General features: G+C 36.6%; 1 protein-coding gene across 5 annotated transcripts in view; it reads left to right on the top strand.

Annotated features, from left to right (window-relative positions):
* fmnl3 (formin-like 3) overlaps nt 1–18,564 on the top strand; it is a 50,592-nt gene that overhangs the window by 11,160 nt on the left and 20,868 nt on the right. For all 5 annotated transcript variants that reach the window (XM_065285704.2, XM_065285701.2, XM_065285703.2 and 2 more), the window contains exons 2-4: nt 10,331–10,414; nt 14,462–14,542; nt 15,335–15,411. In XM_065285704.2, coding sequence (XP_065141776.1) covers nt 10,331–10,414; nt 14,462–14,542; nt 15,335–15,411 — 242 coding nt within the window. The remainder of the gene's footprint in view (nt 1–10,330; nt 10,415–14,461; nt 14,543–15,334; nt 15,412–18,564) is intronic.

Below are 18,564 nucleotides of genomic sequence, written 5' to 3'. Positions count from 1 at the left end.
ACTTCAAATGTTTTTTGGCAGAAATTGTACACCATAAGCGTATTAGTCCTCCCATCAGTTGGAGTAAAATAACTTTTGCATTTATTATGATAGAGAAAAAATTCCTTTTTCCTCTGTAAGCTGGCAATTGCTGGAATCAAACAAAACTGTCTGGAGGTTTCGTTACACTCAGGGCCAGAGTTATACACTTTTAAATTCAGACTTTAGAAAAAAAACATCAAAAAGCGCCTATTTATTTTTGTGTTTATTAGAGGACTGACAACACATACAACCATGTTTAGCACTTTTAACAGTGTTTTATGTAATTTCAAAGGGTTTCCTGTAAAATGATACCAAACTTTTGTATGTGCACCTCTGCATGTGGGTATGGGAAGCTTTTGAAATTGGGTAGGCCAAATCCAGGCAAAAATCCCCAAAATAGCCTCATAGTGTAAGAAGTTTTAAAAAAGTATTGTGAAATGTCCCCTTTGAATTGAAATATCTTAACCTAAACATAATAGCATGTTAAAAAAAAAAATTACAAGAAAACATGTCAGAAGCATGCATCTGAACTCTTCATATATTGCTGTGTATTTTATTATTGTTAAGAGGTAATTTACCTTTTATTACTTCATTAATGAATGCTTTGGAATCTCTTTTTGAGGTGGATGAGGTATTTGTGTTTCATTGATTTGCTTTGTTGTGATTGTGTGGTTCAGGTTACTGGTTAGGATTAGGGGATTGGGTGTCAGTGTAGTGAATGGAGAACAGTTTTTTCTCACACTCGGTTTTGCTTTGCTCAGTGGCTGGAGATCTGAGAACAGCCCAGCCTCCTCATGATCTCCTCTTTCAGTATGTTACGAAGCGTAAACTGTTGCTTTAAAACAAAAGTATTGGAAGTCCTGGGCCACATGATTTCTCTGACAACTGAGGTTCCTCGTTCTCATATTGAGTACTTCTCCGAGAAAAATAAGAGGAACGTTTGCATTTTATTCATGATTTTGTGTTGATATGGTTTGGTAACACAGAAACCCTTTGCTGACTCATTGTGATCTAGTTTTCACGTGAGAGGTGATGTCATTCATCATGATCATGTTGTTGTTGAATAAGTCTATAAAAAAGTTAGACCTAAATCATAATTTTTTTTAGGTTTGCCACCTAGAGAAGAGACTGGAAGAGTTTGGGGTTTGGTATAACAGTACAAAAAATATTGCTAAGTACAAATACAAACTTAAACTTATGGGATAGTTCACTCAAATAGATCATGGGCACTATTCACTTCCATAGTATTATTTTTCCTACTATGGTGCCCTTGATCTGCTTTGTTACATTCTTTAAAATATCTTGCTTTGTGTTCAGCAAAACAAAGTAATGTATACAGGTTTTTAACAACTTGAGTAATGATAACAGAATTTTTGTTTTTGGGTGAACTATTCCTTTAGTTCTTTATGAAAAACCAAGACCAAGTATTTTTTGTATTCTCTGTAATATTTCAATTCCTTGTGTTTACAGCAGTTACACAGATTTTTCAATAAGAACCATATGGTTGGAAAGTTTTAATATTTTACTTTTATTAATCTACTGTACAGAAATTTCCAAACATATTTGGAAAAGTAAGAGGAAAGTGTTGAAGCACTATTAACATTTATCCATTTGGCAGATGATTTTCTCCAACATATATTTCATTGCATGTTCCCATGGAAATGACAACCTTTGCGCAGTTAGTTGACATAATACCCCTTCATTTGAGTTACAGGAACATACTTTTTTACTGTAGGCTTTGGCAGACTAATAATGTGTTCAGTAAGAGCTATTGTTTCCAACCCATTTTAACTCAGCATCCACTAAAGTCCAGTGTCTGTGCATTCCTCAAATCCTGTGTTGACGTTCGGTGCCTGGGGACCTATTAACAACCTCAGTAGCTGTACAGAGGAGACAGTCAGATGGGGAGACGGTGGGTGTCTGGTGGTCTGCTCCGGTCTTGTCAACTACTCTTACACATGCTAGATCCATTGAAAGGACATGAGATCCCATGTACCCCCAACCCCCCCTGTACTACAGTGCTGTTAGAAGTTAGTGACGGCTTAAATACTGGTTACTAAGTAGCCAAAGCGTCGTTCAGCTCAGTCAGCAAGCACTCTTATTGACTTTTAGGGTTTAGGTTATATTACAGTTATAGTCTGGTGAGTAGTGGTGTGTGGACTTTGGAGGAGTTTATGTTGGATGTGTCCCAGGGCCTCGGGCATGGGAACAGACACCCAGAGCTGAGCATGGGTGAAAAAAAAGGATTTGCATTGTTTGTGTTTATAAACGCAACTTTTTGAGTATCTGCTCACATGAACTCCCACTGGCCTTGCGAATAGTGGGCTGGCCAAATAAGGTTGTAAAAGTGCGTAGTCCTCTTTTAAACATACCATTGCTGTACCCCTGGTGAAGACTAATATTTGACTGGTCAATATGAGAATACAGAGCCTTTTAAATTAATGCTGTTTTGCTTTGCTCATCCATCTGTACTGTCAACATGCAAGCAACACTTAACTCTCTCAACACATATTCTTGATTCTATTCTTAAAGTTCCCATGAAATCAAAACTGACAATTCTTATTTTTAACGGAATATTACAGTGTTCATTATAAACAATTTGTCTGTGTCTTCTCCAATTTGTCTGTTTCTTCTTCGTTTGTGGGTTAACTTGCCAAGCTTCTTCTTCATTGACGGTCGCGCTGCTGCTGTGGTTACACGCGTGGATACTGCCTACCAGCGTCGCGGACGACGACGCAAAAGTATAAATGAAAACCGACGCTGAACCTACGCCGTCCGGGCTACGCCGTAGGACCTACGCACAACTATAACGAGCCCTTTAGGATCCTTTGACTCCGCCCCCTCAAACTGTCAGTCTGCTGCTAGTTACATTTTTTGAATAAAAAGCCTACTTTTCTATATCAAATAAATTCACAGTAAAAGCACAAACCACACCCACTATTTTCCTCATGTGATATTCTGTTTTACTCAGAAAGACATCAAAATACAGAAGTAAAATTGATGGTGACTTCCTGTTTATGTGGACTTTAAATACAAAAAATACAAAAAAGAATACAATTTTTTTTTTTTATAAAAATTATACTGACTTGCAGCATGTCTTAAATTGTGTTATAATCATCACAATCTCACGTAACTATTTTACGAGGTAGTATGAATTTGTATAATCTCATTTGTATATTTTTGTACATTTTTGCTTTCGCCCCAGTGATGTTGGGTTTGGAGCATCATTATTGCGGTTTTCTAATAATCCTACTATTAACTCTTTCCCCGCCTTTGACAAGTTATTTCGTCAATTAAGATAAAACGTTTCCCTGCCAATTAGGGCAGTCACTTTTCGTTCGAAAATCGATTGCACAATCGATCGGACCAACCTAAAAAAGTTTCGAAAACGATAATAGGCAATCGATTTTAACCAAATATGTACACTATTACTTTTAAAAGAATTAAACAGTTAAAATATAGATGTAACAAAACTCACAAACAAGCAGAAAAAGAAAATAAAGAATTCCGAAAGTGCAGTAGGTGTGCGAAAGCTAGACAGAAAATACCCAGCAATTTTACGCACCTATAGTTTCACGCTTTCAATCGCTGCATCTAGTGTTTTGCAAAGAAAATGGAGGACAACGTCAATAAACCTGTGCAACACGAGACAGCGTCGAAATTGTGACCTTACAGGAGATGATGAGTTATGACAAGGAGCCACCCTTGCGAGCTGACAGCGACCCGCTTTTGTGATGGAAGATTGGCAGTACAAAATACGCAGCTGGCAACAGAATTACCCGAGTTTCCCTGGGACATCAGTGCGGTCGGAGTGCGTCTTCTCAACAGATGGACATCTAGTGAATGAAAAACGCTCTGCTCTTGACCCCTAAAATGTTGATCGACTTGTTGACCAATAATTTGTAATGGCCCTAGTCTTTTTGCGCATTTCATTATGCCTGCCTAGTGCCGCCTAAGTGTCGGTTACGTTTAATGAAAAAATACACAGCATGTTCTCAACTTCAAGTAAGTCTATTTAAAGTTTCATTTTTGAACAGTTGTTTGAAATCGATCGAATCATTATTTAAAATAATTTTTGAATTGCCTAAATCATAAAAGCAGCCGGTTGAAGCCTGCAGTAATGTTTTTCATTTATGGCAGCAGTCCACTCTGCATATTTTTTTAGAGAATGTTGCACTACTGTTGCTGTTTTTTATTCTGCACGAAACTTAATGACAATGAATAAGAAATATTGCTGACTTGTGCGTTTCAGGCGCTCTCTTTACATTTGTCTGTTATTTGGCGTTGAAAATGGAAACGTCTTTTTAGACATGGAAAATCGATTTTACAATCGATTCAATGAACACTTATATATTAAAAATCGAAAATGATTTTTTCACAAAAGTGACAGCCCTACTGCCAATGATGCTAACTGACGAGTTTTTATGGTAATCTGATCCACTAGATTACGTTCTTACCCAATTTATAAAAAACTAATTCATCAACAGTTTAAACTAAGTGTATGTTTTGATTTTCGTTTCTGATTCTGATCTCTAACAAAATTAATTTACAAAAATGCAATTATTTTAGCTTTTTGCTCAAAATTTGGTATTTTCAAAGAAACCTATCAATATTTGAGCCATTAAGAGAGCCAATGAAGATAGGATGAGATGTTTTTTTCTCATTTTGTTTGTTGGTTTGAAAGCAGAGGGTCTGTTCTTTCATTTGCTATATTTGTATGTGTATAAATGTATATAAAAAAATCCTGGAAGGCATAATTTTTTCTAATAATCTTACTATTAACTCTTTCCGCGCCATTGACAAGTTATTTCGTCAATTAAGAGAAAACATTTCCCTGCTAATGACGCTTCCTGATAAGTTTTTACGATAATCTGTAATTCCGCTACTAACCACTAGATTACGTTCTTACCCAATTTATAAAAAAACTAATTCATCAACAGTTTAAACTCCATGTATGTTTTGATCTTCGTTCTGAATCTGATCTCTAACAAAATAGATTTACAAAAATGCAATTATTTCAGCTTTTTGCTCAAAATTTGTTGTTTTCAAAGGAACCGTTTGATATTTGAGAGGTTAGGAGAACCAATTTTCTCATTTTTTTCCCATTTTGTTTGTTTGAAAGCAGAGGTTCTGTTCTTTCATTTGATATATTTGTATGTTTATATATGAATATACCTGTAAATTCCTGGAAGGCATTTTGTAAAACTTTTGTGAAAATCTCAAAAAATGCTGGCGGGCAACTTTTTTAAAAAGGCTGGCGGGGAATGAGTTAATAATTATCACATCATACAAATTCATACTGTATGAATTATCCACCTTGTAAAATGTACTTCTTCTTGAGTCAAAGTTCTGGTTTACATGCAACTTTTCGACCCGTGCTTTCCATCACGTAGTGTTTTGTATTCGGAGCTGAGACTGGGATTTGTTTTCTTTTTTCTCCTCTGTCTCTTGATCTCCTCTCTTCATTCTCTGCAATCTGATACCCAACAAAAAGTCAAACTGCTGTCTTCTGTACACACGTCTTCCTCTCTGTCTGTTTATCTGTCCTGCTCGCTCATCAGCCAGATGTCTGGTCCTCTTTACTCAATGCTTTCATGATGAGGTATTATGCATCTTTCCTCTCCCACACATTTCTCCTTAGTTTTATTTCCCTTTTGTCTTTTTCCTAGATTTGTCATGCATCTAAATATAAATCTTTTCACAAACATACATACAAGAGTGTGATTTCCTCCGTTTTTGACTAGCCACTGATCTGAAAACAGTCTATTGTTCAGCATAATGTTTCGGAAAACAACTGAACATGCCAGAAAGAGGGAATGGTTCTTTGTTTTGCCTGGACAGTCACCCTTTCACAAACTATACTGGATCAAACAGAAGCTCCTTTTGTCTCAGGAGTGGGTAGAGTCGCTCTATTTTGGAAGTAAAGAGCTTTAGGGAGTTGATTTTACGTTTTATTTCTGAACATTCTCAGAAGTTGGTCCTACTCTTAAAACTAGCAATATTTCTGTCTCGGACCTCAAATGTAGGTCTCTTTTTAAGCTCTCATCAGGGCAGGGAAACAGGACCTTAGCAGGAAAAGTCAAATAAGATTAAAGTTTGGAAGTAGATTGAGAGCAAAATTAGATTAGGTGTTGCCAGTTAAGCAAAACTTTGACTGTAGAAGTGTAGCCTTTACGGTCATGAGCAGATGACGTTGTTTTGTATCTTTGTATCATTTATAAAGTGTGGTACTTTTTGGAGAAAATTATTGTTTGGCATAATTAGATGTCCTTTCTTTTTGGGAGCGGACAGAAAAGACTCTTTCAGTTGGAATTTGTGCCATCTCAGTGGTTAGGACCGAATTCAAGCCTTTATTATTTCAGACTGCTGTAGTCAAAGTGTGGCCTGAAAAAAGACTTGTTCACCTCTATGAATATGTAAGTCTTGGTTTTGACTTCAAATGAACTTTGTCACTGTATTGAATTTTGTTTCTTTATTATAACTTTTTGTCAACACAAGTTTCACTTCATTTTTGTTGAGGTGTTGTTCTCCTTCAGAGATTTTGCTAATATCTGCACAGGAAGCTCTTGGGTCCTGAAAAATCCCCTGCGGGGTAAATGTTAGACAACTTAATCAAGTGTCTATTTGTTGCGATACCTATATTTCTGGACCAGAAAACAAACCAACAGGCAGCTATTTTTCTTTGTGTAGATCAGATAAAGGTCCTCTCAGTTCTCCGGAGCCTGTGTTATCACTGATCCTGAATCATCATGTAAATGGAGGACTGGAACCTCACTGTGTTTTAAGTACCCTAACATAACAGTCCAACAAATGGTCACCAGGCAGTCTGAAGCAACAGACATATGGCCAGATACAACCTCAGACCATTTCAGATATCCCACCCAAAAAAAATATTTCAGGGAGGTAGCTCACTGCCCCCCCCCAAAAAAAGAATACTAATATGTTTTTTTTAAATATATGAAACAAAAAAACTGGCATAGCTATATATATATATATATATATTTTTTTTTTTTTTTTTTCTTCAGTAGGGTATCTCTTTTAATAGCTGGTCAGCTATGCCAGAGGTTTTCCAACTGGGGTCCCCCAGGGGGTCTCCAGGAGGTTCTGGGGGTGTCCCCATAACATTTCAGAGAAATAAGCCAAAGAAAATATGTAAAATTGATTTACTACACTGTAAAATGTTGCTGTAGTTATGCAGCTGTTTGCTAAATGTATGTTATTTACTGGCAACAGTTTGTTCAAAGTTAAATAAACACTAAACATTATCAAGTCTTTGTCTTTACAAATTAAAACTATAAAATAACAGCCTTATGCAAAGCATTCTGGGAACCAGAAATCCTCATCAACCTTTAAAAAAAAAATTTCCTCAGATTTTGGTTCCCAGATTGTTTTGCATGAGGGTGTTTTTTGTTAGTTTTATTCTGTAAAGATAAAGACAATGTTCATTTAACTTTGATCAAACTGTTGCCAGTAAATAATTTATAAATTTAAATTGAATGTGTTAAAATAACACATCTTGTGTCTAGTTAAGGACAACACATCTTTGTGTTGTTTTAACACATCTTGTGTTGTCACTTTTATTTATAAGAACTCAAAATCAACATGAAATGACACAAAATGTGTTAAAATAACACATGATGTGTTAAATAGGATAACACAAAACAATGTGTTAAAATTAACACATCCTTTGTTAAAGTTTTGCAAACAGAAATGTTTATCTCCCATATTCATTTTTATACATTTTAGAATCATTTATATTTTCTTTGTATCTTTCTAGTGTGATTTCATTTTTTACAGTCCCCTTTATCTCAATAAAATCTCATTCACAGAGCACTTTTGTCCCAGAAAATACCTGTAAAATTGGCAGACAGGCTTCTGTGTGAACACAAACACGTCCCGTAAATGTTCTGGGATCGCTCCTCTCATTCCCATTAAATTCCAGAAAAGCTATCTGTGTGAACAAGATGCTGAAACGATGCCATAGTGTCTTTACGGGAACTTTACGGTACGGGTGTGAACATACACACAGATTCTGGAAGATCATTGGCAGTGTGAATAAACCAAAAATCAAACGATCCCGGACAGATCCCGGATGCATTTTACGTGTATTTTCCATAATGTCTGTGTGAAAAGGGCTTTACTGGGGTTTAAAAGCCATGATTCCTTGTGAAGCTGCTACGAAACAAAAAATTATTGTTAAAGTTACTGCAATACATAATTTTAAATTGAAAAAGTACTGTATTTCTTCAACATCCAGCATTATCCAGAAAGTGTAGCCAATTATATATTCATTGAACACCTAAAAACTCATTCTTTTTGACCATTGTTAAGCAGGGGTGCACTGTAATGAACTTACGATGTAATAATTGTAGATTTGTTTTTTTAGCAACCTTGTCATTTACACTACAATGTAAATGAACCTAATTGAGTTTTTTAAACCAACTTTATGCCAGATATTTTTCATAAAACAATTAAGATAATTGAGTCTATTTGCTCTCATTCTTTTTGCTGTCTAGGAGACACAATATAATGTTACACAGCTGGTATTATTTAGATTATTTCATATTAACTCACCATGGAAAGTGGCATTTTTGTAGGCATTTGTGTTCATTCCTCGATAACAATGGACAGTTGGTGGATGAGATTTATTGTATGAAATGTCTGGAAGCTCTGAGCTCATCTGAAACTGGCGTCATGTATGTCAATGTTGAATGCTAACAAGTGTAGGAGGCGCCTACTCTGTCTTTGACATTTGAGTTGAAGGGATTGAGGACATCAAATAAAAAATTATGTTGTACAATATGCAAATGAAAGGGAACGGAGAGGAAAACAGTCTGATATAAAAGATCTGGTGGCATAATTTATAATCATTGCTATTATAAACAGGACACATTCCATTTGTAACTGTGAACATCTGGACTGCACCACGTCGGCCACAATAACAATAACAAAAACATTGATAGGGATTGTGGGAGGAGATCCTCAAAGAAAGAGCAAAATAACATTCTCAAGAGCCATTTTTAACACATTGTTATTTTTCATTTAATTTTGCCCTTTTCAGACATTATAAACCCTAGTCGTCATAATGGGAACGTCTGCCAGTCCAATGTGGTTTCAGACCAAACAAATTTACTACATTGTTGATTTGACTCTTCTGCTGATTCTGTCTGCCGTTTTGTTAAGATGAACTTTGTCGAATTCATGACTAAACTTTGCTATACATACTGAATTACTTTCCCAAAAGTGTCTTTAAATATGATTCATATGGTTTTGTGGAAAAGATGCAGTCGTTTCGCAGTGGAAACTGCATAAAATGCATTCTTTCTCACACACACACACACACACACACGTACACACAGCATCGACTTTCCACAAATCACTCGATACCACTGGAAAAATCTTCTGTTTGTAATAAAGCGGTCATGTAATTTTACTTAGTAATGTTGCTTTGGCAGTCTGTGAAGTCTTCATCTTGTGTTAAGAAATCGTTGGGTTTTAAGTGGATGAATCAGTTCAGTATGGGATGAAGGTACTTTATAGACAGATGCTCAGGGTGGGTGTTGATATGGGCGTTAATGGCATCTGCAGAATAAACACCTTCAAAGGGAAACCAGCAGAGAGGTTACATGCTGTGACAATCAGGTTTAATGCCCTTATTCCTTCTTGCTATCTGTATTGTAATCTATAGTGGAGTTTGAGATGTGTATTATTTCCTTACTTTAGCTGAATACAAACAAATAATTTAAAAATAAAATGCTATCATGTCAAAGCTCCAAATTGCACATACATCCATCATTATGGGATTATATACTATTATATCTATTGGTATGTCCTCTGACGCAGAACGAAATGTATGTGAGACCTATCAATTAATATTTTGAGCTAATTTGATGATCATATCTAACGTATTCATGGCACATTATAAAAATTCTATTCTTTTAACTATTCTTTTATGGATGTATAAACAGTATTTGTTAATAGGATACGTCCCAAATCTTAACTAACCTGAAGAAATGTAAAAGATTAATTACCTGCTGATTTGTTTGTAGGGTAAACATGACCTGAGATGTTTAATACAAAAATGTGATTTGTTTTTTAAAAGATTGATGCCTTGGGCCATAAAGAGAAACATAATTTCAAACAGGATGCAAGACGTCAGCACAGGAATTGAGGTCATAGGCTGCAGGCCAAGGTTTCTCGTGTCAGACAAGAAACCACTGTGACCCCAGTGAAATCGCTGCAAGGTCGTTGCTACGGTTATGGAGAGGAACTTCCTGTTTGTTCTGATGCACACTCTCTCTGTTTTCAGAACTCTATGAACCTGCCTCCAGATAAAGCACGTCTCCTACGGCAGTACGATAATGAGAAGAAATGGGACCTAATTTGTGACCAGGTACAATCCTCACAGCAATCACCTGCTTTTGACCTTTCTACACATCAGTTATAGACATAAAGTTAGACTAGATTCTGAAGAGTGTGCTGGTTACTCAAATTGTAGTGAACAAACATGGCCTTAAAGGTACACTCCACTTTTTTTGAAAATATGCAAATTTTCCAGCTCCCCTAGAGTTAAACATTTGATTTTTACCGTTTTGGAATCCAATTAGCTAATCTCCGGATCTGATGGCACCACTTTTAGCATAGCTTAGCATAATTCATTGAATCGGATTAGACCAGGGGTCTCCAACCTTTTTTCATTGGAGAGCTACTTTCTAAAAAATAAAAGTGGTCGAGAGCTACTTGTGTCACGTTATACCTAAATTAGTGAGTTAATAGACACCGCTCTTTTAACTCACTGTGATTTGAACTCTTTTTTTTTTAAGTTGCCAGCCAGTGCCAGCATTTTTTCCTACTTTTCACAAAATTGTAATTCCTTCCAGAAAATGCTTTTCTTTAAACATAAACATAAGATACATCAAATAAAAGAACAGATCCTTTTAAACAACAACAACAAAAACTTTCCTGTTGTCTTTATTTATACTTTTTATCACCTCTTATACGGGTAGGATTTGTCCAAAAATACCACATTTTGAATAAAAAAATAAATTATTAAAGATCAGATATAGAAAGATGATCCAAACATAGAGTATTTACTGATTTGGATTCATAATAGGGATGTGCATGTATGTCACACGTTTGGCTCTCTGGTATCTCTTGACATTTGATGTTAAAAATATGAGATGATAACCTATTGAACTTGTGACGACGACTTTATTTTCATTTTATCAAAAATGAATCCGAAAATGACAGCATCCATTTTTACCATAGTAACTCGAGATGTGCGCGGATCGTCCGGTTGCTGCGGCGCGGGCTTCACAGCGTTGCGCGGATCGTCCGGTTACTGCGGCGCGGGCTTCACAGCGTTGCGCGGATCGTCCGGTTGCCGCGGCGCGGGCTTCACAGCGTTGCGCAGATCGTCCGGTTGCCGCGGCGCGGGCTTCACAGCGTTGCGCGGATCGTCCGGTTGCCGCACTGCGGGCTTCACAGCGTTACGCGGGTGCGCGATCTTATTTGTTTGTTTTTGAATCATACATGTTAAATTACTGATGTCATATGATACGCCGGTCTACACAGCTCAACGCAACGTCAAACACGTACCCAGTCTTTACCACCACAGGCGCTTGTAACACTAACCAGACATCCAAATGCGCCATAACCACAGAAAATAAAAAATAAATAAATAAACCCACGAGCGAGCTACCTGCAATTAAGAGGCGAGCTACCAGTAGCTCGCGAGCGACGTGTTGGAGACCCCTGGATTAGACCATTAGCATCACGCAAAAAATAACCAAAGAGTTTCAATACTTTTCCTATTTAAAACTTGACTCTTCTGTAGTTACCAGTGATGCGCGCGTTGATATGAAAAGAGCGGGTGCCTGCGGTCACCCGTGGTTACGAGTCATCCAAAAATATTTTTTATGATATTCGGGTCGCGGTCGGTCGGGTCGTTTGATATAAAGATGCCAATTAACGATTTTAAACAATTACTACTTAAAAAAAGCGGGTCGGGTACAATATTTATTTTACATTTTTTTGCGGTCCGAGTTGCAGGCGGGCTAGTTGAAAACGTCGGTTGTGTGCGGGTTGTTTATCCTCTTCAACCCTGAGGACCCTGTCCCGGGTCCAGAATTTCATATTTTTACTTAATATAAAAGATTATTTTAATCTTTAATGCTCCGTCATGGACCCCAGTAACACATATGAGATACTGTTTGAAAGCTTAGAGTCTCTACTTTCTGCAGATATGCATCACTTTGACATATCTTTTACTGTAAGAAAGTTATTTACACTTAATTTACACTATCACCCACCCAATATTTTTTGATATCATATAATATTCACATATTTCATATTTTTCAAAAATGACAAACATGGGCAAGTCTTATATCAAATGAAAGCTCTCACTCTCAGGAATAAGGCTACATCATTATTTTTGTTCTAATATCAACACATATCCAACAATCATCGAATGAATAATAAGGTAAAAAATGGTCTTTTGTAAACATATGGGAAACTTGAGTGTGAACTGCCTCAGATAGCACATATAGCTACAAATGATACACCATCTTTTCTTTTAGGTCCTACTCTAAAAAATGAGTCCATTCACAGCATTTTTTTTGGTTGTTTGCATAATTAATCCCTAGCTTTTTATTATATGTGCAAAACAAAAAATTAATATTTTTATGAAAAATGTATTTCCGCACCCTTCATTAAAATAAGAATATTTTTTGAATGCGACATGATAAAGAGTTCATTCTTTTTTTGGGTGTTTACTGTCTGCTGCTGCTAACAACCAGAACTGTCTGCAGTCTGCTAGAGCACCCAGAACCAGAGTTATTCACTATCAAAGACAATGTTTACAACATAAAAAATAAAATTTGGTGTTTCATCATATGAAAAACAACATAAATAACAATATTTGTCACAAACAGCAGCTTTTTATGTAACTTCAAAGGGTTTTCTTTAAAATGATATAAAGAAATTGCATTTATTCCACTGTATGTGGTTATGGTAGCACTTCAAATGTTTTTTGGCAGAAATTGTACACCATAAGCGTATTATTCCTCCCATCAGTTGGAGTAAAATAACTTTTGCATAGATTATGATAGAGAAAAAATTCCTTTTTCCTCTGTAAGCTGACAATAGCTGGAATCAAACAAAACTGTCTGCAGGGACCTGAGATACCCAGGGCCAGAGTTATATACTTTCAAATAAAAACTTTAGAAAAAAACATCAAAAAGCGCCTATTTATTTTTGTGTTTATTAGAGGCCTGACATCACATACAACCATGTTTAGCACTTTCAACAGTGTTTTATGTAATTTCAAAGGGTTTCCTGTAAAATGATACCAAACTTTTGTATGTAAACCTCTGCATGTGGGTATGGGAAGCTTTTGAAATTGGGTAGGCCAAATCCAGGCGAAAATCCCCAAAATAGCTTCAGGGTGGAAGAAGTTATACATTGACCCGCGCATCACTGGTAGTTACACTGTGTACTAAGACAGACGGAAAATTAAAAGTTGTGATTTTCTAGGCAGATATGGCTAGGAACTATACTCTCATTCTGGCGTAATAATCAAGGACTTTGCTGCTGTAACATGGCTGCAGCAGGCGTAGTGATATTACTCAGTGGGCAAAAATAGTTCCCTTGGTAACTTTCAATAGCAGGGGACTATTTTCAGGTGCTGCGTAATATAATTGCGCCTCCTGCAGCCATGTTACAGCAGCAAAGTCCTTGATTATTACGCCAGAATGAGAGTATAGTTCCTAGACATATCTGCATAGAAAATCGCAACTTTTCATTCCGTCGGTTTTATTACACGATGTAACTACAGAAGAGTCAAGTTTTAAATAGGAAAAATATCGAAACTCGTTGGTTAATTTTGAGCACAATGCTAATGGTCTAATCAGATTCAATGAATTATGCTAAGCTATGCTAAAAAATGGTACCACCAGACCCGGAGATCAGCTGAATGGATTACAAAACAGTAAAAAAAAATGTTTAACTCTAGGGGAGCTGAAAAAAATTTGTGTCCCTTTAACCCAATCTTAAAAACATATGCATTCACGCACACACACATTATAAATGTATCATAAAAGTGTTCAGTATAACTCAAGCTTTATTCTTTTAAAAGCTCCATCAGACACTGTAACTTGTGGAATGCAGGTTCATGCATTAAAACGTTTAGTATTTGTAGTTATTAACTTCACTGTTACACTGTATACATTTCATATGTACGTTGTAAAAAACCTTTTTAAAAAACTCTTGTCATACATCCTGACAAATGCATTTGGCTGCTGAAGAAGGGAGGTGTTCAGAATTACCAAACAATGTCATCATTTCTTAAACATACTTATTAGGGTGGAGAATATGTGCATGTGTTGGATTAAACAGAACATTAATCTCTAAAATGTTTTATCTCCCTCATGTTCTGCGCTAGGAGCGTTTCCAGGTGAAGAATCCTCCACATACATACATCCAGAAACTACGTGGATATTTAGACCCAAAGGTCACACGCAAGGTCAGTATCCTATGCCGGTTGCATTCTATATCTGCGGGGTCATACCAAATATTTCCCAATATCTTTAATATTGACTTAGGAAGGTCAGGTCAAAGATTCGGTCAGTGTGAAATCAATCTTTACCTTGGATTTCACAGAGAGGGTCACATAAAAGTAATGTAAAAGAGTACAAAATTGAGTAGAATATTCCTATATACCTTCAAGTTTTTCCATGTAACAGGTAGTTTTCCTGTGCAGGTCATTTGTGTTGACCCATGTAGAGCTAATTGTATTTCCAGCACAGTTGTATCTCTAGATATTAAAGGAAAATGTGACTTTTACCATGTTTAAGTGCTATAATTAGGTCCCCAGTGCTTTTATCAACCTAGAAAATGTGAAAAGGTCAACCCAATAACTTAGTTTTGGTAAACCATTCACTGAAAGCATGGTAATTGAAATTTGGCTCCCCTTGTGATGTCAGAAGGGGATATAACGCCCCTTGATATGCACTATCCAACCACGCCACTCAAATTTAGTACAGAGATCAGCTCATTTGCATGATAAAAGACACACCTAAAACAGCAAATTTACTGTTCACTTACAAAGTGACAATTTTTAACATGCTATCATAAATTATCGATATGATATTTTGAGCTAAAACTTCACTCTGGGGACACCAAAGATTTATTTGACATCTTAAAAAAGTCTTGCAAAATGTCCCTTTTAAAAGAAAGTTTATTATTTTAAACTTAATTTATAATTTTCCTAAATATTTAAACATGCTTATAATCCTAAGCTTTTCCCTGTGTGCAGAAATTCCGCCGGAGGGTCCAAGAATCCACCAAAGTCCTGCGTGAGCTGGAAATATCATTGAGAACCAATCACATCGGGTAACTAATTTCTCTCTTTTCACCTTTCATCCCATCTCTCCATCTTGTACTGATCTCCCAGTGTAAATCTCCCATGATCCTCCAGCAACCAGAGCCGTGAAGTTGCGAGTCCCCTGAATACAGTATTAGAGAACAATAGCACTGCCAGTGGTGCGGATAGGAAGCTGTGGTATTGTTTGGCCTTCCCCTATAAAGAATCACTCCTTCATTGTTCGTCCTGTTGTAAGATGAATTGTTTGCCTGTGTGCAGATCCCTGCTGTTGGGCTGTTCCACCAGCCTCCCTGCATATGCTTATAGCTCAGTCTGTATGGTTTAGCAAAGCCCAGATGGTTCTTATTCATCTTGTACCGCACACACATCGACTTCGTCAGCAGGAAGCTCGGTTGTGTATGCTGGAGTACAAGGAAGCCCGGAGCGTCCGACAATTTATTGTGTGAAAGGACACACACAAACACTCACACGCAGACACACATGAAGATTCAGGGCTTACGTTCATGATTGTCTGCAATAATGTACAATGAAACATTATTTAAGCTTTTCTTTTGGACACACACACATGCATAGAAAAACAATAGGAGAATTTTTTTTGCAATTCTTTTGTGAAAAAGCAATTATGCAGAAATAAGTGGCAAAAAATTGTAATGCTGATTTGCACTGATCTTGCGGGTGGGTTCAGAGTTGTATAGATTGTGCAGTATGAAGTACCTAACTCAGATGTCCAGCATCATCACCATTATGATCAAGGCACATTTACACTAACAAAATCTCAGAAAACTACACCATGATTATAAATGACTTCCTTTGTCTTCTGTGTGAGCAACAAATAACCGGGACACCCGTCTCCTGAATCATAAGTTAAAAGTAATGTGTTTCTCATCAGTAACACACATGGAAAAGAATAGAAAGGTTTTTTGGGGCTGGATGAAATGAAACAGAAGACTGTTTATTGCTTGTGTCTGATCTCTGGCCTCTTTCCGATGTGCTACTCCCTGCTTTGCCAAGACAATCTGAAATAGCATCTGGCCGGACAGGAAAAGAGTGTAAAGGGGCGCAGGGAGGGGGAGGTGGTAGACAGGAAGCTGGTGATGGAGTGAGTCCCCACCATTTTTTCAGGCTGAAAAGTCTGTTTCTCTCTCAATGTATGTAGCATAGTCCCATTCTTTATATCTGTGCTTTGTGTGCAGGAGTCCGAAAGCTGCTTTTGTGATGCATGTGTGGCCATCTTAAAGGGATAGTTCACCAAAACCGAAAAATCTATTGTCATTATTAACCTCGTGATGTCTCTTTTAAGCACAAATGCGGCTTTTTTACATTGTAGTGCTTAAGTGCATCTTAAATATATCTGGCATCCTTAAACTAAAACAACTGTCCATTAAAAAAAAGTTTGGAAAAGCACAACCAGTAAAAATTCTTTAAAACCTTGTTTTTTTGTTTGATTGACAGGTTTGAAACAGCATGAGGGTAAACAATGACAAACTCTGTAACTAATAATTATATTTAGTTTTTAAGGGGTTAAATGAGAAAGAAAGTGAGAGAGGGGCAGAAAAATAGGAATGAATGTATATATAAGTGAATGTTTGTGTTGGAGAAGCAGTCTAAACATTGCCTGTGTCAGATGCTTAACCTCTTCTGCTGGGTTCTCTCTCAGACTTTCGCCCTCCACGTTCCTTTGCTCTGCATGGTGGGAATTCCTTTAGTTTTAAGTCCCCCCCAAGAAATCTAAAGGGAATCTGAAGCTAAAATCTTTTCTTGACTTTCCATCCCACCAAGCCAGTCAAGTCAGAGCAGCCTTTAGGAAAGAATTTCTTTGAATTGTAAAGTCAGCATGAAACAGCATCCACAACTAATTTAACATTTGTAATATTGTGGATTTAAAAGTGTGAAACTGGATATTTAGTTTTTATAAATATGTGGGTGTTTCAAACTACAGTTTGCACTTTTGTGGCCCGAGTTAATAATTTTTTAATGAATTTTGATTTCATATTGACAGTCTAGAGCAGTGTTTCTCAACCAGGGGTCTGGGGCCCACACTGGGGCCTTGGCAGATTTCCAAAGGGGTCTCCAGGTGTCTTTGTTATTCAAGATATTTCTTATTGTTTGGTTATTTTTTTGCTGGGCGTACAAAATAAAAGTGAGGTTTTGAATAAAATATGTGTGTTTACTGTGTGTAATTATTATGTTTATTTTAACACACACACACACACACACACACACACACACACACACACACACACACACACACACACACACACACACACACACACACACACACACACACACACACACACACACACACACACACACACACACACACACACACACATACCTGTATACATTTCAAAAGTTGTATTTATATATCCATTTTTTTATTTATATATTATATAGAATATATAAAAATCTAAATAAATATATATACACATGTAAATGTTTCTTAAATACATACATGAATGTGTGTGTTTTTTTATAGACATAATAATTACACACAGCACACACTCAAATATTATGCAAAAACTCACTTTTATTTTGTATGAGATTAATCTAAATTAATCTTTGCCCAGCACAATTATTTTTTCAACAAATTCACAGTAGGTACGTTTACATGCAACCAAATAATCCGTTTGTAATCGTATTGATGGCTCAATCGTATTAAAAAAGTCTTCATGTAAACACCTTAATCAATACGACTGAGGACGATCGTATGCAAATTTGGATCGTATTGAAGGGGTGGTGTACTCCGATCTGTGATCCGATCCGCAGGAGAAAAGTATGCATGTAAACGCGTGAATCATAGCGTTTATGTTTACTTTTAAAACATTAGGCTACTTAAAGTAAAAAAATAGCGTTGTGCCTTTTGAAATGTGTGTTTTTGTTTCCTATATCTGAAAACTTTTTAAAAACAACTTTCTCCAACTCAGTTTTGACTTTTATCCAGAGATAAAGCTTGAAATCGACGAGAGATGCTGTCCGCAGCGTAGCGTTGCCAAGTCCTCTGCTTTTTTCGAGTTTAGATTTGGGCTAATGTTTTGTTGTTTTATTTTCTGCAGGTTAAAGATTAAATTATTTCGTTAATGAGTTATTGGTATTTGGGCTGTGAATAGTCATTGGGATGCTTTTGGGCTAGTTTTGAACGTCCATTCGGATGGTTTTGATAC

Source organism: Paramisgurnus dabryanus, chromosome 21 (genome assembly GCF_030506205.2).
Source record: "Paramisgurnus dabryanus chromosome 21, PD_genome_1.1, whole genome shotgun sequence".
Lineage (NCBI taxonomy): Eukaryota > Metazoa > Chordata > Actinopteri > Cypriniformes > Cobitidae > Paramisgurnus > Paramisgurnus dabryanus.
This window is presented reverse-complemented; position numbering and strand designations above follow the sequence as displayed.